The following is a 21167-nucleotide window of genomic DNA, read 5'->3' on the forward strand; positions in this document are numbered from 1 at the left end:
CTCACTTTCTGAATCTCTCATCCTATTAAATCTCACCCAGAATCTCAATAGAAATCCCATCTTAGTAAAGTTACCCCACAATGTCTGTAAGAAGTCAGTCTTCATTAACTTGCAACCTGTAAGGATACAATTTAAAGATTATCTATGTTTAGTTCCATCGCCTGGACACAATTTAACACAAAAATATATCTGAAGATCTCCATGAAAAACTAGCAATATGTAAAGCCATAGGTGTCTTAAAATGCCTACACCTGTGCATATTATGCGATATATTTGTTTTGCAATTTGCACTAATAGTATACAGGTACGTCATTATCCCAGAATCCTTGGTTCCAGCACTGTGCTGGATTATCAGTGGCACATTCCATCAGCTTTCCCTCTCATTCCCACTACCTAAACCGTAATCTTCCGCAGCCTGACACCCTCCCACACCCTAAACAATAGGGAGTCTACCTGAGCTGTCCTGGAGCCCAACGACCCCCCCCCCTCCACTGCACCTAAACATCCCGCAGCCTGACTACTCCCCAATAGCCTAACTCCACCCCACAGATTAACTGAGCCCATCCGCAGTTTAATTGAGCCCTCCTGCAGCCTCTCTTCCCCCCTGGCACTTCTGCTGCCTAACTTCCCCTGCAGCCTAACTTCCCCCCCTGGCACCTGATGTGTCCAGAACAAAAGAGATGCCAGATAATCGGTGGTGTACCTGTACTATAAATATGTGTGTTCTAAATGGAAGAGTACGTTAAGGCATTAAATCATGGATTCCCCATTAAATTACCTTAGACTATGGAAAACTGCAACTAAATAAAATACTGTAGAGGGAAAAATCCATTTGTTCTTAAGGTGCATACACACGGAAAGATTTATCAAGCGATCCAATCTCATTAACAATTTCCTCAGAACTCCTGGACAAACTATTTAGTGGCAAATAGTGAACGATTACACATGAATGATTGATCTTTAACGATGGTGGGAGCCAGTCAATCAGCTTTACCAAATCGTTCATCATGCATACACATGAAACGATTGGTACACATTGCTAAAGATTGGTCTATGATCTTTCTGCATGCAGGAAAGACCATAGACCTCTACTGGCGGGTATGCACATCGGCATCAATATCGTTCATATACACGGAATGATTTGAGCAATTGGTCGTTTCAATCGGTCGGGAATGCCCAGATCTTTTGCCGAATCCATTGTGTGTATGCACCTTTAGTTACGTTTGGCTCCATAATTATGAATGCCTGCATGCACCAAAAAGTCTCTCCCAGACCAAAGGACTTAAGAAAGCAATACATAGGTGAACAAAGGTTACTTCTAGAAGTGTTGGAATGGTTTTGTTATATATATTTTTTTCAGCCAATTTATTGTCTTGCAGCAATAACAAAGCTGCTTCCGTCTTTAGAAACACTATAAAGAGTATGAAAATGTATACATAAATAATTGACTTATATTTTAGCTACAGCATCCTACCCTTTCCCCCATCTGTACTGCCTCTATACATGTAGATAGGTGTGATGCCCCTATATATATCACAGTATGCTTACAGACTAAGAAGTATTCCATTATACTGCATAGCTAAAGTACAGAAAATTGCCTTTTTCTCTACCGTTTTAAACTTGTGTCTTCTACATTGTCCACAGCTAAATTACCTTAGTGTATTGCATTCAAAAATTACTTCAAGATTAAAAATGATTCTTTTGAATTTAGATGCAAAATGTCTTAATTGTGTTTAAATTCAACAAACGCCAGGTATTCACTATTTCAAAAGCCCCAACTGTAAAAATGAAAGTCATTAAATCAATGTTGCATAGTGTTTGTTTGCGATATAGAAATGTGCATATAACTGTACCCCAACTTTGGTGATTTTCCTTCGCACCTTTATGAGTAAAGCAAAATCAGCTAGGTTGGTTGCCAGAATATTCCTACCTACAGAACTTGCACCCATAGTGTTTTTGTAGACTAGAATTTGCTGTGCACTAAGAAAGCCAAAGGATACATGTGAATGCAGACTTCTTCATAGCCTGGAAGTTTGGGTAGTTTTATAAAAAAAAAGACAGAGGTCTGATGTTTCCTCATATTATCTTGTGCATATACTGTAAAAGAGGTTTCAGGAAAATTTTATAGCACCTTGGCTGGTCAAAGTATTGACAGATGATTTGTTTAAAATGGCACAATGGCTAGTTGACCATGTTGGAGAACAATAGAACAAGTGAAAGGGGAAAATGTAGGGGCTTTCCAATCGAGTGCCGGACGACTTACCGACAGTCGGGATTATACCACACCCTTCCAATCGAAAACTGAAGCCAGTTTGGCAATATCTAATGTATAGAATAGGGCTTTGTATCAGACATATTGATATATTAGTTTATGTTGCTAAAAGTAATTTCTGTTACTTTTGGAAATCATTCACAAGGTGTGTACACACGCATCGATTTACTTTCGATTTCCCTATTACACTCCCTTTCGATTTTGGGAATTTTGCGATCGATATCAAAATCTATATCGAATTTGATTTGCATTCAAGACACAGGGTGAGATTTAATAGGATGAGAGATTCAGAAAGAGAGAGATTTGGTGAGAAACCTCCAGTTTTTTTTAAAGCAGCAATCATTTACACTGCAAAACCAGCTTGATTTTGAGGTGTAAATTATTGCCGCTTTAAAAAAACTGGAGAATTCTCACCAAATCTCTCACTTTCTGAATATCTCATCTTATTAAATCTCGCCCACCGAGTACACATTCAATTTACTGGATCGAATTCCATATTTACTTGCCTGCACAGTCTATTTTTCTTTTCGATATAGAGAAAACGGGAAAGTGCACTGAATCGAATGCAAATCGAAAGCGTAGTAAAAGCCATTTGATTTTGCTTCTATAAACAAAATTGAATCGAAAGCCTGTCAAAATCGAAGTGTCTTAAGGAAGACATCTTAGTCAAGTAAATATTACATAAACATTACATAAATTGCAAGTATTTGTAGTGTCCTATTGTGGCTAATAATGAGTGAATTATTCATATTCATGGCACATTTGTATTCGTATTTACAAATACGAATGCATACGCCATCGAAACATTACGAATAGGAATCAACATTCAAAAGAATGGTGATTCCTAATTTTCGAAGCTGCCGTATTGAAAATATGGCCAGTAATTAGCAGGATACGGCCACTAATTGCTGGCCAAATACGCCAGGAAAATACACCTAATTTTCCTGGCGTATTTGGCTTTAGCCTGCACGGATCAGTCAGATAAATGCAGGCTTCTGGATAAAAAATAGAGAAAAATAAATGTCAAAGAGAGAAGTTTCTATGTTATCTCTGAAAGCAGTTCTGATTGCTTCAGCTGGTCGCATTATAGCTAGTGCAAATAGCAATGGAATAATGGGGGTTATTCTAGTTCATTCTTTCTGACAAAATCCTTCTTAGATGGACAAAACCATGTGCACTGCGGGTAGGGCAGATGTAACTTGTGCAGAGAGAATTAGATTTGGGTGGGGTTTTTCTTCAAAGTGAGATCTATATTGCAGTGTAAAATAAAGCAGTCAGTATTTTCCCTGCACAGAAACAAAATAACTCACCCAAATCTAATTCTATCTGCACATGTTACATCTGCCCCCCTGCAGTGCACATGGTTTTGTCCATCTAAGAAGGATTTTGTCAGAAAGAATGAACTAGAATAAACCCCAATGTGTGCTTGGTTAGTTAGTAAAAACGTAGACATGAACCCCACATTTTAGACGTTGGTTCTGGATTTGAAGTTTAAGGGGGTATTCAATGTGCCACCGCTATTTCCGATGGGGGAATGGGCAATATCACCTCTTTTAATTTTCAGAAGTTTTTGTAAATTTGCCACTTAATTTAATAAACGGTGATGGGGAGCAGTACATTTATTGGTGGTGTGTTATTCGGTGCGATGGTCAATGTGGATGAAGAGGACATAATGACGAGTGATTTGACTGTTATAGTTATTGATTGAGGATGAAGAGGATCATACTGTGAATAAGGAAGATAATGATTACCACAATTGTGATTTCAATTCTCCGTCAATGCCCAAGAGTTTCGTCAGAGTTTCTTCCGACCTGCTCACGATGATGCGGGGGGCACGACCTGCTCACGATGTGCACCGTGAGCGGGTCCGATCCAATAGCGACCCGCACCCGGGAGTATGGTCATTATTAAGATCCTACCTGCTGCAGGTAGGATCTGAATAAGGAACGACCCGCGGTACCGCGCATTGGATCGGTATTGGTCCAAACCATGACAGAAAAGAGGCCCAATCACCACACAATCTACATCCAATCGGTCGGAATTAGATGTAGATTGATGGGATCAGACCCTTGTCGTCTTGGTGTGTACCCAGCATTTGACTAGAGCAAGTCAATGCTGCAAGCTGCAGCCAGCTACAGCTGTACAGAAATACTGCTGGATCCTAAGTACATGGCACAAAGTATTTTAGAAAATAAATATGGAATTAATATGGAATTAACATAATCATTTCTAAAGAAATTTCCCTTTCATGCTTTTTATTCACTAAACAAATGAATGATCAACGTGAAACATTGCTGTTGTCAAAAATAATATTATAGAGACAATATTCCCTTACCATGGGTTGTTTTTGTCTGCATTTATAATAAGTACTTATTCCTTTGAAGACTGCAGAAATGTGATTTTTCTGCAGTTTTGCTAGTTTTTGACATTTTAGCATCAAACAGAGTAACAGTTCCTTGTGATCTAAGGGAATAAGTTATGTCCACAGACAGTTTGCTCCAGGTCCAATTTATAATGGAAAAACAACTTTACCAATTACAGTATGCAACCAGCATTTATCACATCACATACAAATACAACAACATTCTGTGTAGCTTCTAGCGTCATAACTCAGTTAACTCTGAAAGTATTCACCTTTATTTCTTCATTTTAAAAACCACAGCGACCATTTAAAAAATAAATTAGATTGTTTTTTTTAAAACAAATGTATACAGTGAATTTAAAGCAAATAAAATAATAAATCCTTAAAGATTATACAGATGGAGCACCTGTCAGCCAGATGTCCTGACCTCGTGCGACCAAGTCAGCAAGGAAGCAACAGGGAGCGGCTTCCCTGCTCTTCCCGCTTCAGGGAGACAAGCAGGGAGTGGGGGCAGACTGGGGGAGCTGTTGGAGACCAGCAGAGGGTCTGAATTAGTCTGCTGCTTTGCAAGCCTTGTAACGCCCCCCGTAGGAACGCCCGCCCCCACTACTTGCCGATTTTCCCCGCAGCGCTGCAAATGGATATTTTGTATTGTTTGTATTTCGTGGATGCCTAAATCATTTGACAGTCACCAACCATCGAATGATTTCTGTACCGCTCGCTAATCTAAGTCACTCTATGCAAGTCTCCAAGGGCGCCTACAGTGAAGACCTGCACATGCGCATATTCGCTTATGTGCATATCTTCACCATCGAACTCCCCACGCAAACGCATGGGTGAGTTCCTTAATCAGAACGAGGGCCATTATATGCTCCCTGATCATGGTATTTTCCAAGTATCTTAAATAGCGTCTCAATTTTCAGCAAAGAAACTCATTGTTTACAAATAATATTTTAGCTATATATTTACTGTATATTTCCATAATTCTGAGTTAAGTTTAACAGATGGAAGCTCCCATAGGGGTAAATTTACTGAGATGGGAGATCTATTGAGTTCCATAATATCTGTCTGAAAGATACATACATACCGCATGTTGAGAAAAATTCTTCAACATACTATCCATGTTATATTCAACATTATTCCGGCAAAACCACCTGCTGTGGTCCACCTTCTGCCTTTGTCTAAGACTTTTCATTTCAGTACAAGCTACACCAATGACGAGACTGGTATTAGTGAAATTATAAGGTAAAGTCTCATTGATTCTGCCCAGAAAATAGCTGCATGGTGACAGGATAAGGGTAAAGCTATATTACCAAATGATCCACCAAACTTTGAAGTTCTCAGTGATAGTGGTTCTAGACTAGTCCCCTGCTAAAACTGGACACCCTCCTCCACACTACAGGAAAACAGCTCCATGGAGCAGAACTGGGGTGCAAGCAAATAGTGCCTTGTGTAGGCAGAATTTCTCAATTTTCCTGATATTACTGCTTTTTAGACAAAATAAGTTCCCTGCGGCAACAAGAAGCAAAGTCCCGAAGGGAAGCAATGAGCTAAATCGCTTATGGATATTTACCTGCCATGAAGTGCAGAACCCGTGTATTGGGTTTCATCATTACTAATCAGTGATCTAGCAGTATAAAGGACATACACACAACAGTCTTCCTTTTTTTTACTATACATTGGGCTCAATGGGGGTCATTGTCTATAAGACTTGCTAATGAGGAACAACGCTGTGAACTTCCTTCTGCTGGTTTACATTTTGAATTCATTGGTCTTGAACCTGGTCCAGAAAAACCTTCAATGAAATCATTGTTTCTCATAAGTATGTGACATGCTGTACCTCTATGGTTCTTAAGTACCTTGTTTATTTCTGGTGAAGGTGATTATTTTGGAATTTTTATTCCATATTTCAGAATTTAAATGAATAACATATTACATTATAAAAATTCCATGGGGACCCGTATAACAGAATTTACTTTACTTAGGTATCTAATATTTGTGTAGCACAAGTTAAGGGTGTTGGTAAAATAATTTACCATTTAAACTAACACTGGGACTGTAACCCACACATTTCTCACGGCATCTTGCCCATTTGTGTATCAAAGTACATTTTAATATATATATATTTTTTTTTTTGTAAAGACATTTTATTGGGTTTTCAGAATAATTCCAAGACAAAAAAAATTTAAGGAAAATATCAAATGACAATAAAGTCTTGGTCAAATTACAACAATATTACAATAATACAATATATATAAAAGAAATCAAACAGTCTTTCTTGGAACCACCGATTTGAAATATCGATGTCGAAAATCAGAAAAATATGAAAGACATAGCTATATTAATTACTAAAGTGAATATTAAGTAAAAAAAAAACAACTATAGACTACACACAGGGGAGACAAAGGGACGAGGGGGGAGGAAAGAGAGGGGAGGGGGGAATGAACATGCAGGGCACAGAGTAGAACTAAATGGTAAACAATAGGAACAAGAAGTCAAATAAGACTGAGACCAATGTCGGTATCGTGTGGCTTGATTGGTCAGTTATATGATTTAATTACCAGCTGCCACCTGTCGCAGCAGGTTCCAAGAGGTATTTTCAAACAGTCTCAGGATATTAGTTTGGGACTGAGCATCAAGGGTGTTGATGAAGTATTCCCATTTTTTATAAAATTTATCCGCGCCTGTCTCAACATCAGGGATCGTAGCACGTCTGTCACAATATAATATTTGGATCAGTTTTTGACATTTTAATAAATGTTTATATAGTATGTATATACCTTTATATATGAAAGGCTAACTACTTCTCACCTCTATGCGTGAAGTACCACCACTGATCACTAGAGGCCACTCAATGTACCAAAATAATCCTAGGTGTGCTAAACTAACAAAAAGTGAAAGCAATTTTTGCAGAGATACTGATCTGTTTCAAACTTGCTGGATATGGAGAGAGGGAGGTAGAAGCAGATAGGGACTAGGGGTTGGGTGGAGAATTTGTGGGCCAAAAGCTATCACAGCTCAAGGAGATAGTAAAAATTGTCACAGCGCAAAGTGAAAGTACATTGCAGAAGCCGTCATTTTAAGCCTCTCAGGTCCAACGACTAGTCAGGCTCAACAGCCCTAGCGCTAATAGCAGATCCAATGGAGAGCCACCTTAAAATAAGAACATTAACATTGTTCAACATTCAATGTAGACCATTTTTCTATATATAAAAAAATTACAATTAACTGAAACATTTTAAAATTTCGACTGCAAAGGGTTAAAGGGCTTTATTATTTTTCTTTAGATACTTAAAATATCTTATACCCCTTTCAGTTCACAAAAATAACCCAGATAATTTCCAGGTCTACCCGGGTCAAGGTGCAGTGTGAAAGCACCTCACCTAATAACTGGGGTTGACCAACCTGGGAATTCAACCCTGGTTATAAGAAGGGTTAAACCCGGGTTGCCTCTGTATAATGGCCAACCGGATTTAGTGTGAAAGTGCCAGACCCGGGACGGACCCAAGATCAAGATTCCTGGTCTGACCCCGCATTGCGATCTGAAAGCGGTATTAGAAATTTGTGATGCTTTATGTTTCTAAAAACCTTACACTACACCTATTGAGCCACAGCGACAATTAAAAATGTTCCTGCAGTTGTATCCCTATGGCCCTCTCTGTTCCAACCACTGCTGAACTATAAAACTACACCTTATTAAGACAAAATTACAAATGAGCTTTTATATTTAGCTGTGTTCTCTTTGCTTTTTAAGTACTTGTTATAAATGTTACAAGATGTCTTCATTTTCCAAGGTCCAAGTGGCCAGTGAAAGGGGACTTTAGCCCCGTACACATGGGGGAGATATATTGCTCAGTTTCTCCTTTTCATCAGCGACCAGAGATGGTTGCTGATGAAAAAAAAAACTGCCGGGGGAGCCCGGCAGTGGTAATCAGCTGGTCGCAGGAGCATGTTCCTGCGACCAGCGATCACTACAGGGGTAAAAACGGGAGCGCGCACCCGGAGATATATCGCCGGTGCACACTCCCATCGCGGGCAATATGGTCGCTTAGCGACCATATTTCCCGCGATATTACACAAAATCGCCCCCATGTGTACGCACCTATAGAGTAGTACGCAGTTTGAGTTATTGCAGATCCACTCCCGACTGGATAATCAGCATTGTGGGGTGAGGGAGCCATTATCTTTGCCTTGCTGACTTGCTAGGGAAATCTGCAGGATGCAGGAAGGCAACTCGGTCATCCAGGAGGACTCCTTGACCTTTGTCAATATTTTAGACAAATTTGGGCGGCATTACATTCCTCCCTTTGGGGGGTCATTCTGATTCATTCGCTCTCCCGTGGTTTTGTTTCTGCGCATGCACATTACCATTTATGAGCATGTGCAGGCTCTGTTGACGAACAAACTTGCATAGTTGCCGGCCCATTTGCATGGAGCAGTGCCGGCGTGGGGTGGCGGGCATGGGTCGCGCCCATGGGAATGCCCAGCGTTTCATGGGCGTCCCCATGGGAAATCGGCAGGAGGAGGTGTGCCAGGGGCAAGCAGCTGACATCAGCCGCCCGCCCTGTCTTCGGTGGAATGGCCGAAAATGTAAGTCAGTCTCCAATGACTTGTATTTGCGTGGCATGAACAAATCATTCGATGGTTGGTGAAAATCGGCATGAAAGCGGGGGGGGGGGGGCAGACGTTCATGTGGGCAGCGTCTAGTTGGCTTGCAAAGCAGCAAAATTGCTTTGCAAGTCAACCAAAATGACCTACTTTGTGTGTGTAGGTGTGTGTGCAGAGCAGAACTCTTTCAGGTGCCCTCCAGTGGCCAACGGTGGCATTACCGAGGTGTGGGACAGACTAGTGTTTTCTGTAAACTGTATATACAGTAGATGTAAAAACTGGAAGATGATTTATGAAATAACCCTGAAAAGTATACATTAAGCACACAAAATAAAAACATAAACAGCTTAAGATACAAAAAATTAGAGTAAAACTTAAAGTAAATGCATAAAAGGTTAATTTTATTTTTAGATTGTGTGTCATTATTCCCATATATTACGACTATTCACAATGAGCACTTGCCTGAGTTTGGGACACTGTCAAAGGATATCGGAATAATATCCATGTAACGCCTTCACTGCAAGGCGGCATTGTCAGCGAGCCTTCATATACCCAGTAGTCACGCAGTAGGGGATCTGGTTTGGGTATAAATGAAAAAAAAAAAATAAGATCATTTTACACTGAAATGAATCTAAAAATAAGTATAATTTCTCTATCACAAAACATACTTGTTTAGCTTGTAAAAGTACAAAGATATGAACAATCCGTAGTCAAAATTGCAACATTTTAAATTAAACCCCAAACATTGCAGGGACATCACGGTCTAGTACTACATATCTGAAGAACAATGCATGCTTTGTAGAGCTTTGTTGCTGGATAAGGTGAGGGCTGTTATAAATCTGAGAGATCTATAAAATGTATAAGGTAGAGAGGAGTGAATTTGAAGGGAATTGCATTCTAGTAGAATTTTTAGGCAGAATAGGCTGATCAGAGGAGCACAATTTGGCAATAGCCTTAGCACCTGATTCTGAGTTGCCTGCATTGATTGCAAATCCTTTGGGACTATCTGGCCAAACTCTAATGGTGCCCATAGCAGAGGCGTAACTCTGGGAGGCAATGGAGTCATCTGCCGCCGGGCTCCTGCTCCCAAGGGGGCACCTTTCCTCCCCTGCGAGTTTAAATCAGTTAATAAAATGCCATCAATATTGCTTCTGTGGCTGACTCCCCCTCCTAACATCATGTTTGCAAGTGTCACACATTGTTATAGAACCCATGACTTTTTTTACTGGAGGCAGACACCTTACTGATTGAGCTATTTGGACTCGGAGGGCACCAATATTTAACTTGCCTCCAGGCAACTGGGACGAACTTACGCCACTGGCCCATAGACATAGGCTATCGGATGCGATGCGACAACGCAATACAATGTCCTATTGCATCCGATCACATCTTATGGTGCCTGACTACTTTTTTCCAGCACCCGATGTCACATGCCATCTGCGATGCCACATTGGGTGCTAGAAGAGGGATAGTGTCAGGCGTCGGTGTAGTGCATCGCTGTGCAGGAGGGCTGGCAGGTGGCGGGGGTCAGCAGCGGTGGCAGAATTTGTAAAAACTATTTAAAACACTGGGCAGCCCTCTGATTCACCTGGCCACTGATTGGCCAATCAGAGTCCAGTGTTTTAAATAGATTTTTCAAATTCTGCCACCGCCACTGACCCCCGCCGTCTACCAGCTCTCCTGCACAGCGCTGCACTATACTGCCGCCCACCACCACCTGCTCCCCGGACCCAACGCCCACTCTCCTGCCCCCCACTGCCTGCCGATCGCATGTGGTTAAAATCCACATGCGATCGCTCATTCGAGAAATATTATGTGCAGCACATAATATCTATCGACACAACATTCGACCTGCGGGCCCGGCCATCGTGTCAGGTGACCTATTTAAAATGTATACAATCCTTCGTTTTATCGTACAGATGTGGTCGAAATGGAAGGATTCCATCACCCTAGTATATGGGCACCATTAGACATATTTATTAATGCGATCACAACCCTCCAAACCCTTCTGCCACAGGAACAGCTGGTATCACTAGTATTGGTGCATACACCTACCGTATGCATGGTGCAGAAGATGCGACTGAAAATGGATACCGTATAAGTGTACTGCGTCCCCTTGCTATGCTCGGCACACTATTATAGTCTACTGTAACTCTATGTCTATTGTTAAAACTCTGCAGTATACTGGAGTATGACAGATGAGGCTCTACCCTCTCTGCCTCACCTCACCCCACATCACTGATGGGACCATTAGGCAGAGCAGAAAAAAGGAAGACAGATAGGGGGAGTAAAGCAGGCTGGTGGCATTCACTACAAGTAATGGAGCAGGCTCACAGTTTAATTGTATCAACTGATGTGAAACTATTTATCATACACAAGATTGAGAACATAAAGATCTCAAGGGTGGCTACATGCTGCACTTTTGATACCACTGGACTTGTGGATGATTTTTGTCAGCATACAAAGTGGGTTATTCTGGTTAATTCGTTTGGATGCTAAATTCACATCCTTGCGAGTCAACCAGAACCCACCCTGCGAATGGTGGTACGCCGGCCCACCATTCGCATGGGGCGTACGTTCGCATGGCATGCAAATGCATGTTTTACATATACATCCATTTGCATGCCAGTGGGAACCTCCCACATGTGGAGCGCACACGCATATATAAAGTGACTCTCAGGTCTCTTTTATATGCGTGTGCGTTCTCGTGGAAATGTGTGGGCAGCTTACATCTGGTGATGTCATCTGCCCGCCCTCGGCACCCACATCTCTGGGTGATTACCATGGGAACACCCATGAAACGCTGGGCATTCCCGTGGGCGAGTACCCCTGCCTGCCAGCCCCAATCCCCCCCCCCCCCCCGCCACCTGAATTTGGTGTCACAGCCCCAACACCGGATTGGCGGTCCGGGAAAAATTGTGGAGGTGGACGAAAGTCTCTTTGTCCAGCGAAAAAATCATGTTGGACGCGTCATGTCTCAGCAGTGGCTGTTTGGAGGCATATCCCGAGACACAGGTGAATGTTTCGTAACACCTGTGACCATTCATGTTGCCAGCACCCTGATGTCCTCCATCAACACGCATATTGAACCAGGTAACAATATAGACTCTGACTGTTGGCGCATATACAACACTCAACAGCTTGAGCAGGCGGGGTACCATCATGCTTGTGTTAACCACCGGTACTATTTCGTGGACCCAGACACTGGGGTCCATACCCAAAACATCAAAAGGCTCTGGGGATCTTGCAAGTGGAGGAACAAGAGACAGAGGGGCACTGCGCGCCAATATCTTGACTCGTACCTGCAGGAGTTTATTTGGCACAAAACTCTTGCACAGAGAACGCTTTACTGCTAATTTTACATGCCCTAACTCTGCTCCCAATGGCCAACAAACCAGCCGACACAAAAACAGACACAGCTGCCTCAACTTCAGCTGCATTGAATGCAGAAAGTGAAGAATGACTGTTTTAATATTTTCTTTGACATGTTATTTGATATTATTGAATATTGTTCAGTGTTTTTTTCTTCTTTATTATTCACTAAAATCCAGTAACCAGTTAACACATGTCGTCATTACTGTTTCAGATGTATGATATGGCAGGTGTGAATGTTTTCTTTAAACATCCTCACCATCCTCGCCAGTCGGAAGCGTGGCAAGCGCAGCGAGACCCACGAGGGGACGAGTTACGTGTCCTCCTGACCTGTTCATACCCCCACTATCCACATCGGCGAGGAGTTGACTTTATAAAGTGTGGCGAGCGTAGTGAGCCACCAAGCCCAAAGCGTGGCGAGCGGACGCAGAAAACATGTAAAGTAATCCGCGTCCCCTCACGGTACTGCAATTCGAACACTGAAAGCTGTTCAGTTACTTTCATATGAAATGCAACTAATAAATGTGGCTTACCTGGTAATAATGTGTTGGGATTGAAACATGGAACAGTTTTAGATTTTCCCTGTAAAAAAATTTAATAAAAGATGCACCAATCAGAGAAAGCGGTCTGTAGTCCTTGAAATGAAGGATACATTTCCACACAATTTTGGTAACTGTACTATCTATACTCTTATCTATTTGGTGTGCCTGACAGCAAGGACATATTATTCATCTGTGTTTGTCTTAGTACAAGGATACAAGATGTGGAAATGGCTGATTTTTTTAACATTTTATAAAATGTGTGTTATGTTTTCCTGTAAGCAAATCGTTTTCTAACAACAGTCATACTTCAGGAATAAATATTATTTATATTGCTTTCTGTGAATCTGTACAATACAAAGAAAATCTGTATATCGATATTTATTGTAAAAATGCATATACAGACTAAGGATGGGATGTATTAATATACATCGCCGCCTTTCGCCGTCTGGCCACCGCGATGCAAGCGCATATGTACTAACATATGCGGCTGGCATCGGTGATGGAGGCCCCCGTGATACCTGTACTGTGATGTACGGGGCGTCTCCGTCACCTCCCAGCCGCCTGCTGCTCCCCTCACACCAGGACAGCGTGTACCCGGCGCCTCCTCCTCCCCCTGCAGCCGGAAGGACGTCCAACTGCCTTGCTATGGGGGAGTAGGGGTTTACATTCCGGGGTCCAGGAGGACCTGCAGCAAGAAGGTAAGCCAGGGGGAGGGGGAGAGGGGGGTTGGCGAGGCGGCGGGGGCGGCAAAAAAAAGCCCATAGGCTTCTATAGGGTATCGCCACCCTGCCCGACGGTAACGGTGTGACCGGGTTTTAGTACATATGAAAATGCCGTAAAACGGGGGTTTTACTGCATTTTCAGCTTAATACATCCCTACCTCAATGATCAAAATAAAGCAGAGAATCCTTACATGGTATAAAGCAAAGTCACATCTGTCTGTCTGAACGAGGTAATCTCGCAAACCGCTGGACAAATTGTTATGCACTTTTCAGTAGATGGCCAGCATTTTCCCCCCAAGGTTTTTTTAACATTAATAACATTACTATTGACCTAAACCCCATAGTCAATGAGCATAATGAGCATTTGCTAAGAAGGGAAGTATGGAACAACTCCATTTTGCCGTGCTCCACACACTGTAGTGACACCTAGCATTACAAATTAAGTTATACCTGCATTCAGGTTCCCCATAGGCACACTTCCTTAAGCCCTGTAACCTGCTTCACTATGTGCCACCCCACCGAGGTGTTGTCATACACTTCCTCATAATGCAGGTTCTGGCCTACCTTATCTCCTCCCTATACAAACACTGGGGGATGCCTACAAACACATGCGACTGGCTTGTTGGGGTTACCGCCACACGCTGACAGGGAAATGCCCAGGGGATGCGCCACATGCAACAAGAGAACGGACAAAAGCTCTGAGCAGCACTGCATGTGAACCAGAATAAGGTCCTTAGTCAGAAGCATACGAAGTGTGGGTACTTATGTATTAGCAGGGCGCCCAATTAGCATACGTACGGCACTGTAGGGAAATCACATCGCATGCAATTTTCCTATGTAATTTATTCACTGCTCTCTGTCCTTGGGCGGTGCAATGAGATCGCATTGCATCGGATCGCACCGCACTGCACTTAAAATTGCATGCGATCGCATGCGATTTATAGGGTGCGATGCCATTTAATGTACTATACACTTGTATGACATACAATGAGATTTAGGCACCCCCCCACTATCTACGTCACCCCGAAGCGTGGCGAGCGTCGGCGGAACGCGTCCTCCCGACCTTTTCATACCCCCACTATGCACGTCAGGCGTGGAGTTGATTTTATATAGTGTGGCGAGCGCAGCGCACCGAGACAGAAGCATGGCGGGGGGACGCGGAATCCATGTAACGTAATCCGCGTCCCATCATGGGGCTTGCTGCGCTTGCTACACTATTTAAAATCCACTCTATGCCGACGTGGATAATGGGGGTATGAAAAGGTAGGGAGAACGCGTTCCGCCACGCTTCGGGGTGGCGTGGATAGTGGGGGGGTACCTAAATCCCATTGTATGTCATACAAGTGTATACTAAATTAAATGGCATTGCACCCTATAAAATCGCATGCGATTTTATGTGCGGTGTGATCGCACGTGATGCAAAGTGATCTCATCCCACAGCCCAAGCCCAGAGAGCAGTGAATAAATGACATAGGAAGATCACATTTACTTACGCAGAATCGCCCACTAAGCTATTTGCTTAGTGGGCGCCCTTCAAATACATAAGTACCGAAGTGTGTTGTTCTTACATACTGTAGTGTAATTCTAGTATGCATATTGCTGTACTACAGTATGTCTCCCTGTAATTGGTCACTGCCGCTATGCACTTGTGGCACCGGTGAAACAAAAGACTTACTTTATACTGGATATCCTCAAGAATGTCTGTTACGGCTTTTAGGGCTGTGTGTTCTTTGCCTATCTAAAATACAGCCAAATAAACATTACAAGACATAAGAGAAGCAATGACTGAAATAGCTGCAATAGAAGACACTGGGCGGTATTCAATGAGCATTTTGGCGATGTGCAGCAAATCCTGTTTAGGATTCGCTGCACATACGCCACTGCTCGCCGCGTTCCGGAGCCTCACAAGCCTCCAGTATTCAACGAGTCAGGGGCTCTCTGCCCCTGACCGGCGAATTTTAACTCCTGCGGCGAATGCCGCAGGGAGCCTGACGACGGCAGCAGGCAGGGAGATGGAAGTCTCCCTGCCTGCCCCAGAACGTTTGTGGGGGGAGGTGGGCTCCCGGGTGCCAGGCAGCACAGGCTGCCCCCCGGGGGTGCCAGCAGGGGACCGGGTATATTCACTACACCCGATCATGCATAGGTAATGATCGGGTGAAGTGAATATATGAATAACTAATGAGCGGCTCGGCTCCGGCCACCTGCTGGCTGGTCTGTGTAAAAAAAAATATATATATTTTTTAAATTAAATATATATTCATGTGCTTACAGCACATGAATAAAAATAACATGCCCCTCCTCAGAATAAAATTCCTGATTTTTTTACACCAACTGTAAAAAACAAAACACTTTATTTTAAAAGTTCACATTCCACTTCACCATAAAAAGATAGCGATTGCTACTCGGTGAATCATGGCGAAAAAAACCTTGAAATGTATTTGCCATCTGGTCATTGAATAGGGTGATTCACTGTTTTAGTCAAAAATTTGCCTTACAGCACAAAATAGCCATAAAAACCTGGCAAATCAGCCTCATTGAATACCGCCCACAGTATTGTAATAAAACTGGAGATTTCCTACCAAATCTCTCACTTTCTGATTCTCTCACCCTATTACATTTCACCAATGGTGTTTTTGGGGAGGGTCTCTGACGTCAATAATGACCGCTTCCAGCCTGGTTCTTGAGCAGATTAGTGGCAGCTGCAGACTGGCACAGATGGAAAAAAATGTTCTATGGGTCTATTTTTGCTACTGGATCTGAGAATGGATCGCTATTTGTGATGTATGCCCAATTTTACAAGGAGTGTCTATTCTTTCTGTCAGGGCAGTGGCTTTCTTCTCGCAGTGTACTGCGTTTTCTCTCATTAGCAATCCATGATGAATTAGGCCCTGTATCTGGCAAGCTATTGCACTGTACCTGCACATACATGTGATGCATAGTTGTACACATTTTGCTTGCATCTACCCATAAAAGAGGTGGAATTGTGTGGTAACGGGCCTACAGTGCCTGATTCTGAGGTGTAAGCAGTTTCATTTACAGCTACGCTTTTGCTTGTGAAACTATGCTAATGGCTCAGCCTCTGCCTTCTGCACCGGGACGTCCACTTCCGGCGTCCCACACCTACCACTTACAGTATAAACAAAAGCAAGAGCATCAAATGCACCGAGGGATTGCTGAAAAGACCTATGCTGTCTCAGACTGAGGGCAGAATGTACTAAGCCTTGAAAAGGGGAGGCTGATAAACCATCAACCAACTCAAACCCAGTCTGTAACATGATGATTAGGAGAGGATTAGCTAGTACTTTACCACTTTCCATATTATCACTTTTTAAGCTTTAGTACATCGGGCCCTGAGCATCTAAACCAAGGAACCAAAGCCTCTCCTATATGTACAAATTCTTATTGGCTGAATAGGGACCGCCCAGACCGCTCACTTTGCAAATCATTTCTTAGTGCATGCGCTATCCACCACAAAGTTACACTTGGCTTTGGTTCATGTGCAGTGACAAAAACAATCACTCCACTGTGGGCAACATTGACACTGCATGCGCCTCTGCCTCTTGGACATTGGCCTTGTGGCTCACTGGGCTCTTTTGCTCCTACAGTCCTACAGGCTTCCACAACCCCACCAAGGCTGTATAAACAGACAGCAGTCTTACTTCACTGCACAGTCCCTCAAGGAACATCTCTGCTCAGCAGCACTTAGGTATCACTATTGCCATCTTCATACTGTCAGTGTATGTGCGCAGGCGTGCACGCTCGCAGTGGTGAATGGATGCCGTGTGTTCAGCATCTACACAGGCAAAGGAAGAAGCCCAGCAGCTCTGTGCTGGATTACCCACTAGGCACGTGATACCCATGCCTAGATATGCCATTGGCTGGTGATGGCACAGCGGCCCTCCTACAGCAGAACACTCTTTAAAACATTTAAAACTAGGTTGGTTTCAACATACTCACAGTAAACATAGGGGCCCAGTTATTAAATAATATTAGTGGGCTAACCCCAAAGACTTATTCAGTTCCCCAATATCTTATATGGGGCAGCTGGATTTACCAGGTTCTAGAGTACAGATGGTATTAGCTTATAGCAGCCAATGGGCTACTGTTGTGCAAATTCTTCAATAGAAGAATACCTCCCACTTTGCGAGAGGTCAGAGATGTGGCCACAACACCAGAGGTTCAACAGATGGTGTTAGCCTATAGTTGTCTATGGGCTATTGTCCATATATTATTTTGGATCCCTTTCCATGATGCATGGATCGGCTGTGGGCCACGTGTGTGTAGTACACAGTGTGAACATGAAGCAGGAAGCTTCCAGCTCTTGAACGAGATGGCTGTCATCGAAACTTGTCTCCCAGCGAGAGTTTTATGATAAACTTGAGTGAAGATTTGGGTGAAGATATTAATATATAATTTTTCCACTGCAAGTTTAGTTGTAAGATAATTATCACATCTGCATTAAATATGTAGAATGTGATAAATATGCCGTACAGTGAGTGTTGACCTCCCACAGCCAACTCCCAATAAATTCTATAGCTTAAGCTCACTCCTTAGTTGACCAGTACGCAACGGGTGGTTTCCACCTGCTATGGATGTACCCAGCCTAAATCATATCCAAGAGGATCAGCCTGAAGAACTGGAACAGTGCAATTTTTTTATGTATTTCATTTATTAACCTCTTGAGTGGTGGGTTTTGCTGAGGCAGGAAAAACCTACCAGGGCAGGTTTGTCCTGCCCCATCAAAACCCACCACAGAGCTGTGGGCCATGCCACCCCCCCCCCCCCCCATCTCTCCCCCTCATCTCTGCTCTGGCGATCGTCCGCCGGAATTCCTGGGCCCTGCTGCTGCCCCAGGCGATGATCATAACAGGTGGCAGGGCGGCGCGGAAGGTCTCAGGCGCCCGAAATCCCAAGTCCCCCCTGAGCCGCGACGAACATCCCCACTAACTAATGGTGGCGGGGGCAGGGGAGCTTCGTCGTACAATGTACACTGGAGCGGAGAGGTCAGGGGGAGTGATGGGAGGGGAGAGCAGAGCGGTCATAGGGGGGGGGGGTGCCCGGACAAGTGATGCGGCAGTGGTGCACAGCTGCAGGCACCACTGGTATGCCTGGAAATTTTCCAGGACAGCCCGCTGCGGCAGTGCAACTGAGCCCGGAAAATGTGGTTAAAGCAAATACACAAAATAATCAGTTTAGTTAGATGGAAAGAAGTGATTTACCTGCACAAATAAAGCAATTATAGCAATCCCATGTACTTGTCCCACAGCTTCCTCAATATTCCTGTATAATGTAGTATTCCAATGGATTAGGTGGAGCTAAAAAATGTAAATAGAAAAACAGGTGACCACCAGCACATATGAATCCTGTCATCTGATAACACATAGATTAAGTGTACACAGGGCTGTAACCATGGGGATTCTAAAACCAGTCTCAGTCACACTTCTTATGTAAACACGTTCTATACTAAAGCATCATTGTTTCTGTGGACAGGAAGCAAATGAAGCTGAAGAAATGTAAATTTAAAATACAACTCTGGATATTTGGAGATGGCAGATGTGTAAAATGGACTGAACTCTTGCCAGTGTATTTCTGAATCCCCTGGGAGGAATCCTGAGCCACAAGAGAGAGATACAGTGCAGGATATGGAGAATCTCATCACTGCAGCCAAACCCTACTGCTCACAGCTGCAAGGCTATCATGCCCCGGGATACGGGTGGCTGAACGTATCTCGTCTTGAGCCCAGGAAAGCTAACCCTGGGAGAGAAGGCGTCTGCGACTGGGAATCTTCAGCTTATTCAGCTTGATGGATTATGGATTTTCAGGAAGTTTTATAGTCATCGGTCTGAGCAGAGGTGGACGTAAAGTGAACACAATGCTGGTTTTCACTACTGTGAATGCGCACATTTTTCTAGGAACCAATGTGGCACATGCATGAGCCTGGGCGTATTGGTACAAAATAATGTACCTCTTAGGGCTTGCACACTGTAGCAATCACTAGTGCACAAGGGGAAGGCTTAAAGCAGCATTAGCATATTATACCACCTGTGACTCCGCCAACAGATGATAGATTAAAAAATACCTTATTGTGCATGAAGAACCACTTTACCAGAGATTCCTTGGCGCTTATCAAAAGACTATGGGTGAAATTTAATAGGATGAGAGATTCAGAAGGTGAGAGATTTGGTAAGAAATCACCAGTTTGATTTAAAAGCGGCAATCATTTACACTTGAAAATCAAACTGGTTCTGCAGTGTAAATGATTGACGCTTTAAAAAACCTGGAGATTTCTTACCAAATCTCTCACTTTCTGAATCTCTCATCCTATTCAATTTCACCCTATAATCCTATTTGACCTTTTGCTTTTTGGTAGTGGCTAATGTTCCAAATGGCACAAACATGCAAAAATGAATAAATGAATAAATAAATAAATCCTGAGCCTAGAGAAGAGAAATCAGCTGTTTTATATCACAAATTAATAATCTATTATTTATATATGACATAAATGCGTCAGAAATTAATTTGGCATTCAACTGAAATCAATTCTCCTAGAATATCTCCTACATTGATCTGTACAGAATGATATAAATACAGTATTTGATATCTTGTATATATCAAGAACACTGCTGGTCCGATACATTGAAACTGGTGTTTGTTTTGTCCTAAATGTTTATCATCTCAGAGGTATGTAATGACGATTAATGGGGGTATTCAATATGTGCCGATATTTCCCGAAAGTTCGGATCTGTTTTCGACAATCCACAGACTTTCTGAAACTCGATACCCAGAACATTGAATTTGCCTCTCAAATCAAATGAAAACGGCCCGGGATTACGACTGTCAGGTGTTCTGACAGTCGAAATCCCATAGCGAATACCACACTAAATCACCTTTGAATTTTATTAATTTGCTAGTTAAAAGCCTGTGAAAATGACGGATACCAGGTCTGGATTACAGAGTGGGGGGTTCTGGATCTCCTGCTGCTGTGAACTGGAGCTCTTTCGTGCTGAGCAGGAATGTATGTATGTATATGTGTGTGTGTGTGTGTGTGTGTGTGTGTGTGTGTGTGTGTGTGCGTGTGCTGCACCCTGCCCCTGTGCTAGCCCACATAAAGAAGCTGAGCTGTCCCTGGTGGCCAATAATGTGTTGGTTTCATAGGGAGGCCCATACACAGCAGCTCATAAACATCTAATCACAAAAAAGAATGCTGACTTACTGCTTAACTGCAGCTTCTTCAAAAAAGCTTGGACTGCAGTGAAACGCGTCAGTTTACACCCCTCTGGACCCACTTA

At 43.0% G+C, this 21167-nt stretch overlaps 1 protein-coding gene across 2 annotated transcripts in view; it reads right to left on the reverse strand.

The window, feature by feature from the left end:
- CA8 (carbonic anhydrase 8 (inactive)) overlaps window positions 1-21167 on the reverse strand; it is a 109003-nt gene that overhangs the window by 2307 nt on the left and 85529 nt on the right. For both annotated transcript variants that reach the window (XM_083187148.1, XM_083187147.1), the window contains exons 4-7: window positions 19098-19193; window positions 15554-15616; window positions 13148-13196; window positions 9705-9817 (exon numbers count right to left, since the gene is read on the reverse strand). In XM_083187148.1, the coding sequence (XP_083043274.1) occupies window positions 9705-9817; window positions 13148-13196; window positions 15554-15616; window positions 19098-19193 (321 nt within the window). The remainder of the gene's footprint in view (window positions 1-9704; window positions 9818-13147; window positions 13197-15553; window positions 15617-19097; window positions 19194-21167) is intronic.

Source organism: Crinia signifera, chromosome 5 (assembly GCF_055691185.1).
Source record: "Crinia signifera chromosome 5, ASM5569118v1, whole genome shotgun sequence".
NCBI classification, from domain to species: domain Eukaryota; kingdom Metazoa; phylum Chordata; class Amphibia; order Anura; family Myobatrachidae; genus Crinia; species Crinia signifera.